Raw genomic sequence first — 12,826 nt, forward strand, 5'->3', positions numbered from 1 at the left:
GAAAAATAAGTACCAAGCTTCCCTTTTTGGGAGTTAATTGTTTGATACTAAAGTTTATTCCAAAATGTGAAATAACGTTTACATAGTTTATCATGTTTATTTTTAACATACTGACATAAAGAACCAATTGATTGGTCAAACTGAATTTGGTAATTCAATCTCTCTCTGAATATAATGTATAGCCCTTTCAAGACGTCATAACTATTTGGACCTTGCTGACCACTCTGTTCTGTGATTTGTTTATCATTTACCTTCTGAAACATGAAATATTTGTTTGAATAACTTATTTAAAATATTTCCAGTTCAGTCCTGTCGAGTCAAGATTGTTCTTATCTATTCGGAACGACAACGTATCTATGCCGACATCTATTTTTCGAGTTCGTGGCAGCATTTCATTTCACTCAACAAGCACTCTTTCTGATTTTTCCGTTGTACTCTGACCGAAATTTAACCTTTACCTAGAAAATGGTCACGTAAACATCGCTTGGGAAAAACAATGCACAGAAAGACAAGTGCGTTGTTTAATTTACAAACATTTTTATTTTTAAACGAAAGAAAGCTTAGGGAAAATGGACGATAACGCGAGGAAAATTCTTAGGCTGCCGCGACCACGTACTAGTGTTTTATGGGATGGCCATCTCAGTCATATGGTTGCTGGTGTATCAGGGGGAGTAGTGGCCACACTTGTTTTACATCCTCTGGATTTAGTTAAAATTAGATTTCAAGGTACGTACATTGTATTATGCTCTGTTATGCAAATCTGTTGTTTACATAGTTCGTATCTGTTGAGTACTGTTACTGTTAGTGTTACGATACACCACCTTTCTCTTATAAAATGCTTTATGCAATTTGCTGTTGATCAGTTGATCCTCTAAAAAAACAGTCAAGAATGCCCCTTACTGTCAGTTGTCAAATAGATAAAAATTCTACCCTGATTTGTCAAAGATCCTTACAATTCTTCAGAGTTCTCAAATAATTATCATTAACCGTTATTTTTGGAAAAAGATTTTAGTGTGATTCGTCAAAATCAGGTTGGTTTTTTATTGTCTAAAAGACCAATGAAGACAGTGTACATTTTATCGTTATTCATAAAAAAACCAACTATCGTTAACATCATTTGGCATGATTCACATGACCACAGGAACTTCTTTCTTTTTGTATTTATAAGCTGTGGTGGTGTTCTATCTTCAATTCTTATTATACATATATATATGTATATACATTGTAATATAATGCTAAATTTATGTTGGTCTTTTTAGTTAGTGAAGGAACAGCGGGTGGTAATGTCGTGGGAGCTGCTCGTCCAGAATATAAAGGCATTGTCGATGCATTTAGATCCATCAAACAGAGTCAGGGAATGATGGGATTGTACCAGGGTGTGACACCAAATGTATGGGGAGCTGGACTCTCATGGGGACTCTACTTTTTCTTGTAAGATATATATTTGTTATTATTAGTTACAAGTTATATACATACACATACATTGTATATATAATTACATAGTGTGTTACTGACCTACATCTTCTCATTTTAAAACTACTAAACACATGCTAAACAAATTAAATGACTTCATATTTGGTCAGCATTAAGTTAGAAAGACAAATAAAATTATGAAGTTTTAAGAGCAAATGAGAACCCCAAAAAGAAAATCAACTTTAAATAATTATTGTCACTCACTAAGATGACAACGGTGAACCCAATCACCCAATGACACACAAAGCATTACACTGTATATCCAAGCTTAAATCTTCATTGCAATAAATATTGTCCAACTCGCTCACTGAAATCTTTTTAGGAATATAGATTTGGAGGAGGGAGGAAACATAGAATTAGTTTGCTATCTTATATTTTAGTTATAATGGTGTAAAAACATGGATGCAGGATGGTAATACTCAAAAGTCTTTGGGACCTCTTAAAAACATGCTGGCAGCTTCAGAAGCAGGTAAGTGAGAATATACTAAAATAATGCTGGGGCTCTAAAATAATGTTGGAGCTCCTGAACAGGTAAGTGAAAATATACTAAAATAATGCTGGGGCTCTAAAATAATTTTGGAGCTCCTGAAGCAGGTAAGTGAGAATATATTCTTTAATAATGTTGGGACTCCTGAAGTAGGATATAGCTCAACATGCAGACTTCTAATACGTTCAGGTATTTCACATCCAATTTTTTATGGAAATATTCTTTATAAAGCACAAAGGTGTCAGTATTCACCTCATAAACTTACAAAACCTTTGAATAGACTTCTTAAGAAGGGATATAATTACGATACTGTTGTCAAGTCATTAAAGATTGCATATTTTGGCGTTAATATTGAGTCACTGATAAGGTCTTTGCATCGGAACTAAACACATTTATTCTAAAAACAGTTGTTGGCATGACACAGGTTATGTTCTTCTCATATATCGTCGCTGTTATGCAAAAACCTCGTATCTCAATTTTTTGCGGAAATCTTTTTATCGATTATTTAAGATTAGATAGGTATGATCCACTGTATGCGAAAATATCTGATCTTCTAACCAATCATTTACTCGAATTCTGACACGAGACGAAAAAGTGTAGTCGGATCGGTGAGACATTTTGTTGTGCGAAAATATTGTATCTCAAAAGAAAACACATGGCACGGCAGATTATATTATAACAGGTACAGTTTTATCAATTTCAGGTTTTCAAAGCTAATATAGCTTAAAAATAATGAAAAGCTTTGAAAAAACAATATAGGTGCAGAAATATTTGCTCGTCTTGGTAATTGATTGGTTAGAAGATCAGATATTTTGGCATACAGTTGAACATACATATTTAATTCTAAATAATCGATTAAAAGATTTCAGTTTTTAATGCCTGGTGAAAAATTATCAAAACCTTAGATACGTGGTTTCTGCATAACAGCGACGATATGTTATGAGGGTATGATACTAAACCCCTACAGGAAGGATTGTGCCTGATGTTCATATGATGAAATCATAATCTTTCAGTCAGTTTAATTGAAGTCTGGAGCTGGCATGTCAGTTAACTGCTAGTAGTCTGTTGTTATTTATGTATTATTGTCATTTTGTTTATTTTCTTTGGTTACATCTTCTGACATCTGACTCGGACTTCTCTTAAACTGAATTTTAATGTGCGTATTGTTATGCGTTTACTTTTCTACATTGGTTAGAGGTATAGGGGGAGGGTTGAGATCTCACAAACATGTTTAACCCCGCCACATTTTTGCGCCTGTCCCAAGTCAGGAGCCTCTGGCCTTTGTTAGTCTTGTATTATTTTAATTTTAGTTTCTTGTGTACCATTTGGAAATTAGTATGGCGTTCATTATCACTGGACTAGTATATATTTGTTTAGGGGCCAGCTGAAGGAAGCCTCCGGGTGCGGGAATTTCTCGCTACATTGACGACCTGTTGGAGACCTTCTGCTGTTGTTTTTTATTTGGTCGGGTTGTTGTCTCTTTGACACATTCCCCATTTTCATTCTCAATTTTATGTACTATAAACCTGCTAGAAGATTCAAAGGTAGTGAGTGTTCAAACATTAATAGGTTTGAATGAATACATAGGCTCTAATTACATATGTGTCAGTGGGGGAAGCTTTGTCTCAGGAACACATTCTGCTTTTATATGATCTCTATTCCTTTTTGAAACTTTTATCAAATCATATACTATAATGTCAGAAGTTATTATGTGCATTTGTTATTGTGATAGTGTTTAATAGGTAAGACTTAAATGATATTTCAGTTTTTGTGAAACTGAGAAAAACCTGTTTAATTCATAAAAAAAAATCAAAATGAGAGTTGAAATTATTTTCATTATATAACTCAGGGGCAGATCCAGTCATTTCAAAAAGGGGGTTCATAACTCAGGACAAAGGGGGATTCAAACTACATGTCCCCATTCAAATGCATTGATTGTCCAAAAAAAGGGGGGGGGGTCGGCCATGTAACTCTTCACATTTATTGCCATTAAACAATGTATAAATATTGCAATAATTTCTGAATTTACAGTATTTCTGAATTTTTTATTCCATTTTTAATTTGTTTCATTTTACAGATAGAGATGAGACTATATTCTGCAAAACTGTTATAGATTTTATTTAATCTATAACATGTCCATTAATGTGTTGCTTTTATTATTTTTCAGGACTTTTAACATTATTTCTAACAAATCCAATATGGGTGACCAAAACAAGAATGTGTTTACAGTATGAGGGGAATTCCCCCAAGACCAATGGCAACACTTATTACAAAGGAATGTTAGATGGTTTACTGAAAATCTATAAATACGAAGGAATAAGAGGTTTATATCGGGTATGGTTATGTAATATAACTTTGTTTTTTCTAAAACGATATTTTAAGGAATTAAAGCTTGTAATTTAATTAAAGGTTCAACTAGTTCGTAAATATTCCCTTTACCACCCTACATCACTGTCCTCTTATGAAAAGTTCGCATTTATTTTGAAATTTGGAGCCTTTAAAAAATATTTCGGTCTTCAGTCAGTTCATGAGGAATATTTTCCAAACTCTTGACATGGTTAAACTATGGAAAAGGGGAGATAATTCATATTTCACTGGCTATAGCCTCTATGATCTTTGTTTAAAAGCTCATTTTTTTTCAAAGTTTTGTAGCTAAGCAAATAAATCCCATATCACTTCATATGCAATCTTATTCTGATGGCTTCTCTATCAAGCAGAAAGCAAGCGTCTGAGGTTACACTGGCAGTTATAAAATTATTTCAAAGGGAGATAATTGACTGTCTCCAAATTATTGAAAAAAGCAAAGAAGAAATACATATATCTTTACTGGCAATTATAAATTTATATTCTAAAACACATCTTCTGCAAGGTAATTTTTGAATCAGATAAACTTACAGCATATTTCTATTTCTCATTTTCATATTTCACACCTTCAAAAAATATTTTTTCACACAATCAAAATATACTATTTCACACCTTCAAAATATCATATTTCACACCTTTAAAATATCTGTGATATCTATGTACTGTCGGTAACAAATTAGCAAGCATAAGTTCAATACATCACCATATAGATAGATTGTACTTGCTGTAATACCAAACTTGTAATCATATTGTTATTACTGTACTTCTATTTTTGTGCTTCTTGACAAAAAAAAGTTTAGGGAAATTTATTGGTGCAAAATAATGTCTGGCCTTTAAAAAGGTTTATTGATATGCAATGTTTACTAATATGTTTTTTCAGGGTTTTGTACCAGGTATATTTGGAATCTCCCATGGTGCTTTGCAGTTTATGGCCTATGAAGAAATGAAGACTTTATTTAACCAGTACCTCAATAGACCAATAGATTATAGATTAGTAAGTACAATAGACAACTGTGGACCTAAAGTTAGTTTTTCTGATAAGAAAGAAATCTTATTTATGCATGTGAATATATATATAGTTTTGGGAGAGGTTTTGTTGATAACTTTTAGAACTGACAGAAAACTGTGTGCCTTTGATATCAAAAACACTTCTTGAATAACATATAGCTGTGATCTGGTGACAAAGAAATAATTTAATTTTGGATGTAATACATCTTCTGATATGCTGACAGTGTTTTGTATATCAGCTCATAGACACAATTTTGTCATGTGACCATGACGTCATCAACATTTTTTCATGACTTACAACGGCTTAAAATGGAATTTCAAACTAAATATGACAGTCATTCCTTAAATGAAACATTCTAACACTTGTGTTTCTCTTTTCACAGGGCACTGCAGAGTATTTAACATTTGCAGCTTTATCTAAAATATTTGCTGCGACCCTTACATATCCCTACCAAGTAGTCCGGTCACGGCTACAGGACCAGCATCGTAGTTATAATGGTGTGATAGATGTTCTAAAACAAGTGTGGAGGTGTGTATAATGTCAAAGGTCAATTTGATACACATACTTTGCAACACTTTTACACAATCTTTCTTGCATTGTAATATATGAAAAAATTATCATCAACTATTTGTTAATTATATTCATGTCCTGTTTTTGAATTTAAATTTTTTGATAAATGCCTAAAAATTTTATTCAACAATAAGTTTGCAGATATTTAACATGTTTTATTTTGAAAAAAAGATATCGAAGACCATTCCAGTAAAATAAATATTTCTCCACATATTTTAAATGTTCACAAGAGTAATGTTATATTATGCAAAAAATTCAGTTCAGAACATGGCAAGGTTCACACAAAAAATAAGTTGATATGTTTGAAAAGTGTTGCATGGTAGTACTTCTTTCTTAAACATACTGCTATGGATTTATTTATTTTTTGTGGATACAAACTTTTGTGGAAATTTGATTTCATGGTTTTGGTAAAGTCTGCATGAAAATTTTCAAAGCCTATAGAGACACAAGAGAATTTGATGATTCTCTGGTTTAACATCAAATTGGTTGTTCACCTTTATCCACTAAATTCATGAAAATTTGTATCTCACAAATTATATTGAATTCAGCTTCATAACTGTTGATGGTAGGTATACTATGATATGATAACACTATTGCTGTATTATATATAGAGATGACAAGATTACATTACAAAAATAAATGGTCATCAAAACAAACTTGGGTATTAAATGAGAAGTTACCAATAAAAAATAGCTCTAGATAGGGGAAAAAAATTAATTTACATTCTTTTATAGTCGCCGTCATGTTAAATTGGCACCATGTTTAAAAAAAAATTAAATATCAGCTGTGTTTACTCAAGATGATGTTTTTCATTTAGCGGAAGTAAAATCCTGTCCAAATATCCACTACTGTCCTACCTTATATTGTGTTTGAACTGTACAATCCTGACCTTCACATTTTTCAAGATTATTTACATTGTAAAACTGCCATCTTGGTTTCTATGAGGATCCCTTACTCCATAACATTCGTTACTCTCCGGTATTATTGTCATTGATGATACAATTTCCCGCGCTTTTATTGTAAAGATGGCGAAAAGCTCAGAGAGACACAAGAAAGTGGAGAGCACGTGGAACTCCACGGCAACACTTCCGGTAATAACAATGTCGGATTCCACCATACAAAATAATCTTGGATTATGTGAAGGTCAGGATTATACAGTGCAAACACAATAAAAGGTAGAACAGTAGTGGATATTTGGACAGGATTTTTCTTCCGCTTATTGAAAAACATGATCTTTAGTAAACACGGTCGATATTTAAGAAAATTTTGACAAAAAACAGGGTGCCAATTTTACGTGACAGCGACTATAGCATTTTTTGGTAAAAATGATAAGTTTTCAAAAAGATCGAAAACAAATGGGAATTGCATAGTGTATTATATAAAAATGTATGCAATCAAATGATGAACTTATACCATAAAAATTAGAAATCTTATGACAATTACAATTAAAATCAACACCCAAAAAATGTGTTTCATTCAGAATCAATATGTTGACGTCCTCTGGAATTCACCATTAGGGCTATTCCATTAAAATGTATGTGGGTGGGTAGGTAGGAAAATTTAGTTATTGAATGTGTCATGGGTCTTTTTTTTTTTGTATTCCTCTATAACCATTATGCAAAATTATCTAAAAAATGTTTTTTTTTTGTTGTAGGGATATTTTGAAAGCCCCTTCATACCCTCTCACATATATTTTAATGGAATAGCCCTAAATGTAATAAAAATACAGTTCTTGTTTTTACTAGTTTTGTAATTTGTATGCAAATAAATTAATAATGAATTTAAAATCTTGCTAACATATATATCATTTGGTCTTTGGTAGATATATACCACATCTTATTATATTTATTTTTTTGACGAATTGTATATTATGTTTTTGTGTGCCTGGCATCATGCCATCTTGTTTAACACAGGTATGAAGGTTTGGCGGGATTTTATAAAGGGTGTGGAGTGTACATGTGGCACGTTACTCCAAATGTAATGATTGTCTTTCTAATCATGGAAAAAATCACTAATCTGAAGAAAACAGAAGAGAGCCTGGAAAATAATTGGAGCTCGGAAGATTGAAATTGAAGTCTTTCGGTAGGATGATTGTGATTCTACCTATTCACTGTGATAATGGTATCTCTGATATTATATCTGAAAGAAAACACTGTGAAAAATTTGACCACTCATGTTACTTTGAAGAGATACTTATTTTACCGAAAACAATATGTGCTGCTGTTCTCGAAGAGAAAGATCTGGTTTTCAAGCCTGATAAAAGTGTTGTCAACAAGTGACAAACTGGACAAGAATAGGGCATAGTCTTTCATTTATAGCATTTCCAAAGAATAAAAGAGTTTTTTTTTAAATTTTGTGGCAACAATAGTACACATTAAAATATTTTCCATGTGTTATTTGTGAAGAAAACATACTGTCTGAACTCTCATTAATCGCTTAGAAAATATAAGAACTTTCAATAAATTATTGTATAAAGGTGATATTTCTTGAAAACTCACTATTTTTAAAATTCTCTATTACATTGTATATCTGTATCTGTCATTTTGGCTGTAACAGAGTCTTTAAGATTTTGTTTCATGGTGATTTTTTTTTCAAGGTAAGTAAATGTATTTCTTTTTAAGAAAAACATAATCATTTGGAAAAGGAATCATTAACTGTCTCTTGTTGTTGATGAAAAGCTATTTGATATACTAGTAAATAGCATTATTGAAAGGCTGTTTTCTATTTAGAAATAAAGAAAAATTGAGAATTTTGAGGAAGAATGTTAAAAAATTATATTTAATGTCAGCACTGCTGAGTATATAAAATGCCTTTCAACCCTGTTAAATCAATTGAAATAGATTTCTCTCTAGTTTCTGTCTGCATATATCTGTTATTTTTTTCCCATATAAACATAAGTGTAAGGGTTGTTCCATTAAAACATGCATGGTACCCTGGGAAGGCACTTTGCAAATGAGAAAACCATTTATAGAGACAATTTTATAATTTCTCTCACACTTTCACTGTACTTGACACTCACTAACAGAGGAGATTCGGCAGTGTGATCATGTGTTTTGTGTATTCTCTGAGTTTTATGTATATTTTTATGGAACAACCCCAAAGAAATGTGTATTTTATCGAAAAAATCCCTGTCTGTATTATTTATTGTCATTTTTTTCATGAGTTTACTTTGTAGCAAGTCTCACAAGTTATATTTATTGCTGGGTAGATACAACTGTTTAGTTGTTGCATTTAACTAAAGGATATCAATGTTTCAGTGATATTGTTGGCTTTTTTCAAAACTACCTCTACCCTTTTTATTGGGAAAATATGCATCATTTTTATCAAATTGGGAAATTTTTAATAAACCAAGAATTTGACTGGAACTTAAATTTGCAGGTAAACCCTCATTTGAAATAAGACCCATTATTCTCAGTGAGAATACATAAATAGACCCTCAAATCTGCGCATATAGTCATTTTAACAATGAAAAATGTTTAACAATAACTACTGAGACTGCACTGTTTGGGAAAAAAGTTGTCTTTTTGGGAATATTTTTAAGGCATTTTTTTTTCAAATTGGGATTTTTCTCCAGGAGAAATAGCCTGTATTCTCCAGTACTTTAATGCAAACAATATCACTGTGTTTTCATTGTGGCTTTGTTTACAGAAGAGCCTGATATTAGGTATTTTGTGCAATTTTTGAAACTCATAGTGTTTTGCTTTTGAGTTATTCACTAAAGGTTAATAGTTCAGCCTTATCTGATCTAAACTACTGTAAATTCAGAAATTATTGTAAGTAAGTAAATAAGTAATGACTTTATTTAAAGAGGGTGACTCAATTAGCTTTCGCTAATCTACCTTGAGGCCCTCATTGCATGCATTTGTTATTGAGATTTTGACATTTAAGACTAAAATGCAATTTTAATCTTTGCGATATTTGAAAAAAATCTTATTTGATTCATATAAAAAATTATCAAAGTGCGAGTTAAAATTATTTGGATTAATATAACATTATAGCATTTCGTGATGATAAAAACAGTGTAATAATTTCTTAATTTACAGTATTCAGGAAAAGAGAGGATATGGGCTGGATCTCTAAATAAAAACTCATATGAATTGATATGAATTGCAGATTATTCCAGTAAAAGCACTTTATAGCTGTCCTTATATGTTATGAGTTTATTAAAGGTCTTCAGCTATAAACTGAACCTCACAAAGACAATCTCTTATACATACCTTACAGAAATCTGTTGTTAATCAGGACAATCAGATTTCAGAATTTAAGAAATGTTGAACATTCCATGTTTTCAAGGCAGAATGATATTATGTATATATTTGATGAAAAAGTGATTAAAAATTGTTACATTTTTATTTTATCATAAATGTGAGGTTGATATTTATGTAAATATTTTAATTATCATGGTATTTTTGAGTAAAATACAGACATATTGAGAACAGAATCTGAATGGTGTAGGTTGTTAATTTGAAGCAGCTTTATTGTGTGATTTTGACCACTGGTCAAACCTCATTGTAGTGTTTTGTCTGTAAGTTAGAATGTATGTGCTTTTAGATCTGAAATGCAAGAGCAAATTAGTGTAAATGATGAAAGAGTGGTGTGAAAAGTTATATAGAATACTGTGGATTGATTATGCTTCTGGAACTAATTTTTGTATATTATTTTTTGGGTGAACTAGGAATTTAAGTTCAACAAAGGGCAAATTTTCTATGGATGTGTAAGCATGACTTTTGAAGTTATGAAAAATTCATGAAAAAAAGTACCAAGAAAAATAAATGAATGCACAGTATTGTATGTAATAGAACATGCATCATATGTTATATTTGTGAAAAATATGTTCCTAATAATTCTCTACTCTTGGAGCTGCTACCACTCTATTACTACTAAATGTTGTTCCAGAAAAAAATTCTTTGGAAGTGGTTTTATTCTTTTTTTTCTTTCACTCCCAACAACATAATTTTCTGTTCAGATTGTTCAATTGAAAATTTTCTGATTGCAAAATCAGAGGGATTTGAACATGAGTGGTATAAAAAATCTCACAAAGAACATTTTCTGGGACAGCAATATTTTGTGACATAAAGTCAATGATTTGATGTTCGCAAATTTATTTGTACAGGGTAAATAATTTCATTTTTCAGTGAAGAAACATTTTGGTTTTTGCAGGTATGAAGGCTGGACAGGATTTTATAAAGGATTGAAACCAAATTTATTACGTGTGACTCCAGCTTGCTGCATTACGTTTGTGGTATATGAAAATATAATTACGTATTCTAAAAATAGAAAGGAAAAAGAATCCAGGACAGAGCCAGATGTAGAAATCGATGAAAGTTGATCAATGCTTTAACATTGAAGATATTAAACATTATCCATTCAAGTGTAAATTTCCAAATATTTAGTTTTAAAGATTTTTTTTAATGTGATAGTCATAATTTTTCCCCAGTTTCATAAGCATTTATACTTGCATTTATTTTTGTCAATACATATTCCAGTATGTGAGCTCTATTCCCCTTCTCATAAGGCCAACCCTTTAGAACTGAAAGACGGCATGTGATACAATATGGCCTTATAAGATGGGATATCATATTCCAGTATGTGAGCTGTATTCCAATTCTTACAAGGCCAGAAATCTCTGATGTTGAAAGAAGGCATGTCATACAAAAAGGCTTTGTAAGATAGGGCATCATCTTTTAGTGAGAGAGAGGAATATGTGAGTTGATAAGTAATTTATGTCCGTGTTAGTTGATATAGTGTAAAGTGACTTTTTGTGAAGTTGAAAGTGATGGATGTTCTTGTTTACTTTTTTAAACTACTGAGATTTATTTTATGTGTTAAAATTGTATGTTGAAATGATAAACACTGATTTGTTTTGTTTGCTACGGCTAATAGAACTATAAAATTATGAAAACAACTTTAAGACTGTGTTTAGTTTTTAGTCCAGTATATAAACTCATCATAGATTGAAATTTTGTATTTGCACCAGACAAGCGTTTTTGTCGAGCCTGCAACTTTTGTTGCAGAAAGCTCGACATAGGGATAGTGATCCGGCGGCGGCGGCTACGGCGGCGGCGGCGGCGGCGGCGGCGGTGTTAGCTCACTTCTTAAAAGCTTTATATTTTAGAAGGTGGAAGACCTGGATGCTTCATACTTTGTATATAGATGCCTCATGTTACGAAGTTTCCGTCAGTCACATGTCCAATGTCCTTGACCTCATTTTCATGGCTCAGTGACCACTTGAAAAAAAAGTTCAAATTTTTTGTAATGTTGAATTCTCTCTTATTATAAGTAATAGGATAACTATATTTCATATGTGCGTACCTTGCAAGGTCCTCATGTCTGTCAGACAGTTTTCACTTGACCTCGACCTCATTTCATGGATCAGTGAACAAGGTTAAGTTTTGGTGGTCAAGTCCATATCTCAGATACTATAAGCAATAGGGCTAGTATATTCGGTGTATGGAAGGACTGTAAGGTGTACATGTCCAACTGGCAGGTGTCATCTGACCTTGACCTCATTTTCATGGTTCAGTGGTTATAGTTAAATTTTTGTGTTTTGGTCTGTTTTTCTCATACTATATGCAATAGGTCTTTTATATTTGTTGTATGGAATGATTGTAAGGTGTACATGTCTAGCGAGCATAGTCATGTGACCTTGACCCCATTTTCATGGTTCAGTGGTTATAGTTAAATTTTTGAGTTTTGGTCTTTTTATCTAAAACTATATGCCATAGGTCAACTATATTTGGTGTATGGAAACATTTCATGATCTTTATGTCAGTCGCGCAGGTTTTATTAGACCATGACCTCATTTTCACGGTTCATTGCACAGTTTTAAGTTTTGTGTTTTGGTCTATTTTTCTTGAACTATAAGTAATGGGTCAACTATATATGTTGTATAGAAACATTGTTAGCTGTACATGTCTGCCTGG

General features: G+C 32.0%; 1 protein-coding gene across 2 annotated transcripts; it reads left to right on the top strand.

Moving 5' to 3' along the window:
- The first annotated feature begins 410 nt into the window (after nucleotides 1–410).
- Nucleotides 411–11,814, top strand: LOC143055422 (solute carrier family 25 member 32-like). Of its 2 annotated transcripts, none has more exons than XM_076228562.1 (7): nucleotides 411–726; nucleotides 1,260–1,431; nucleotides 1,854–1,942; nucleotides 4,128–4,294; nucleotides 5,205–5,318; nucleotides 5,716–5,861; nucleotides 11,064–11,814. In XM_076228562.1, the coding sequence occupies exons 1-7, from the start codon at nucleotides 570–572 to the stop codon at nucleotides 11,230–11,232; spliced, it is 1,014 nt and encodes a 337-aa protein (XP_076084677.1). In that variant the 5' UTR covers nucleotides 411–569; the 3' UTR covers nucleotides 11,233–11,814. The 2 variants fall into 2 exon arrangements, with proteins under 2 accessions (XP_076084677.1, XP_076084678.1); XM_076228563.1 differs by lacking the exon at nucleotides 11,064–11,814 and adding an exon at nucleotides 7,817–8,140.
- Nucleotides 11,815–12,826: the final 1,012 nt, after the last annotated feature.

The sequence above is a fragment of the Mytilus galloprovincialis genome, chromosome 12, assembly GCF_965363235.1.
Source record: "Mytilus galloprovincialis chromosome 12, xbMytGall1.hap1.1, whole genome shotgun sequence".
In the NCBI taxonomy this organism is placed as follows: Eukaryota; Metazoa; Mollusca; class Bivalvia; order Mytilida; family Mytilidae; genus Mytilus; species Mytilus galloprovincialis.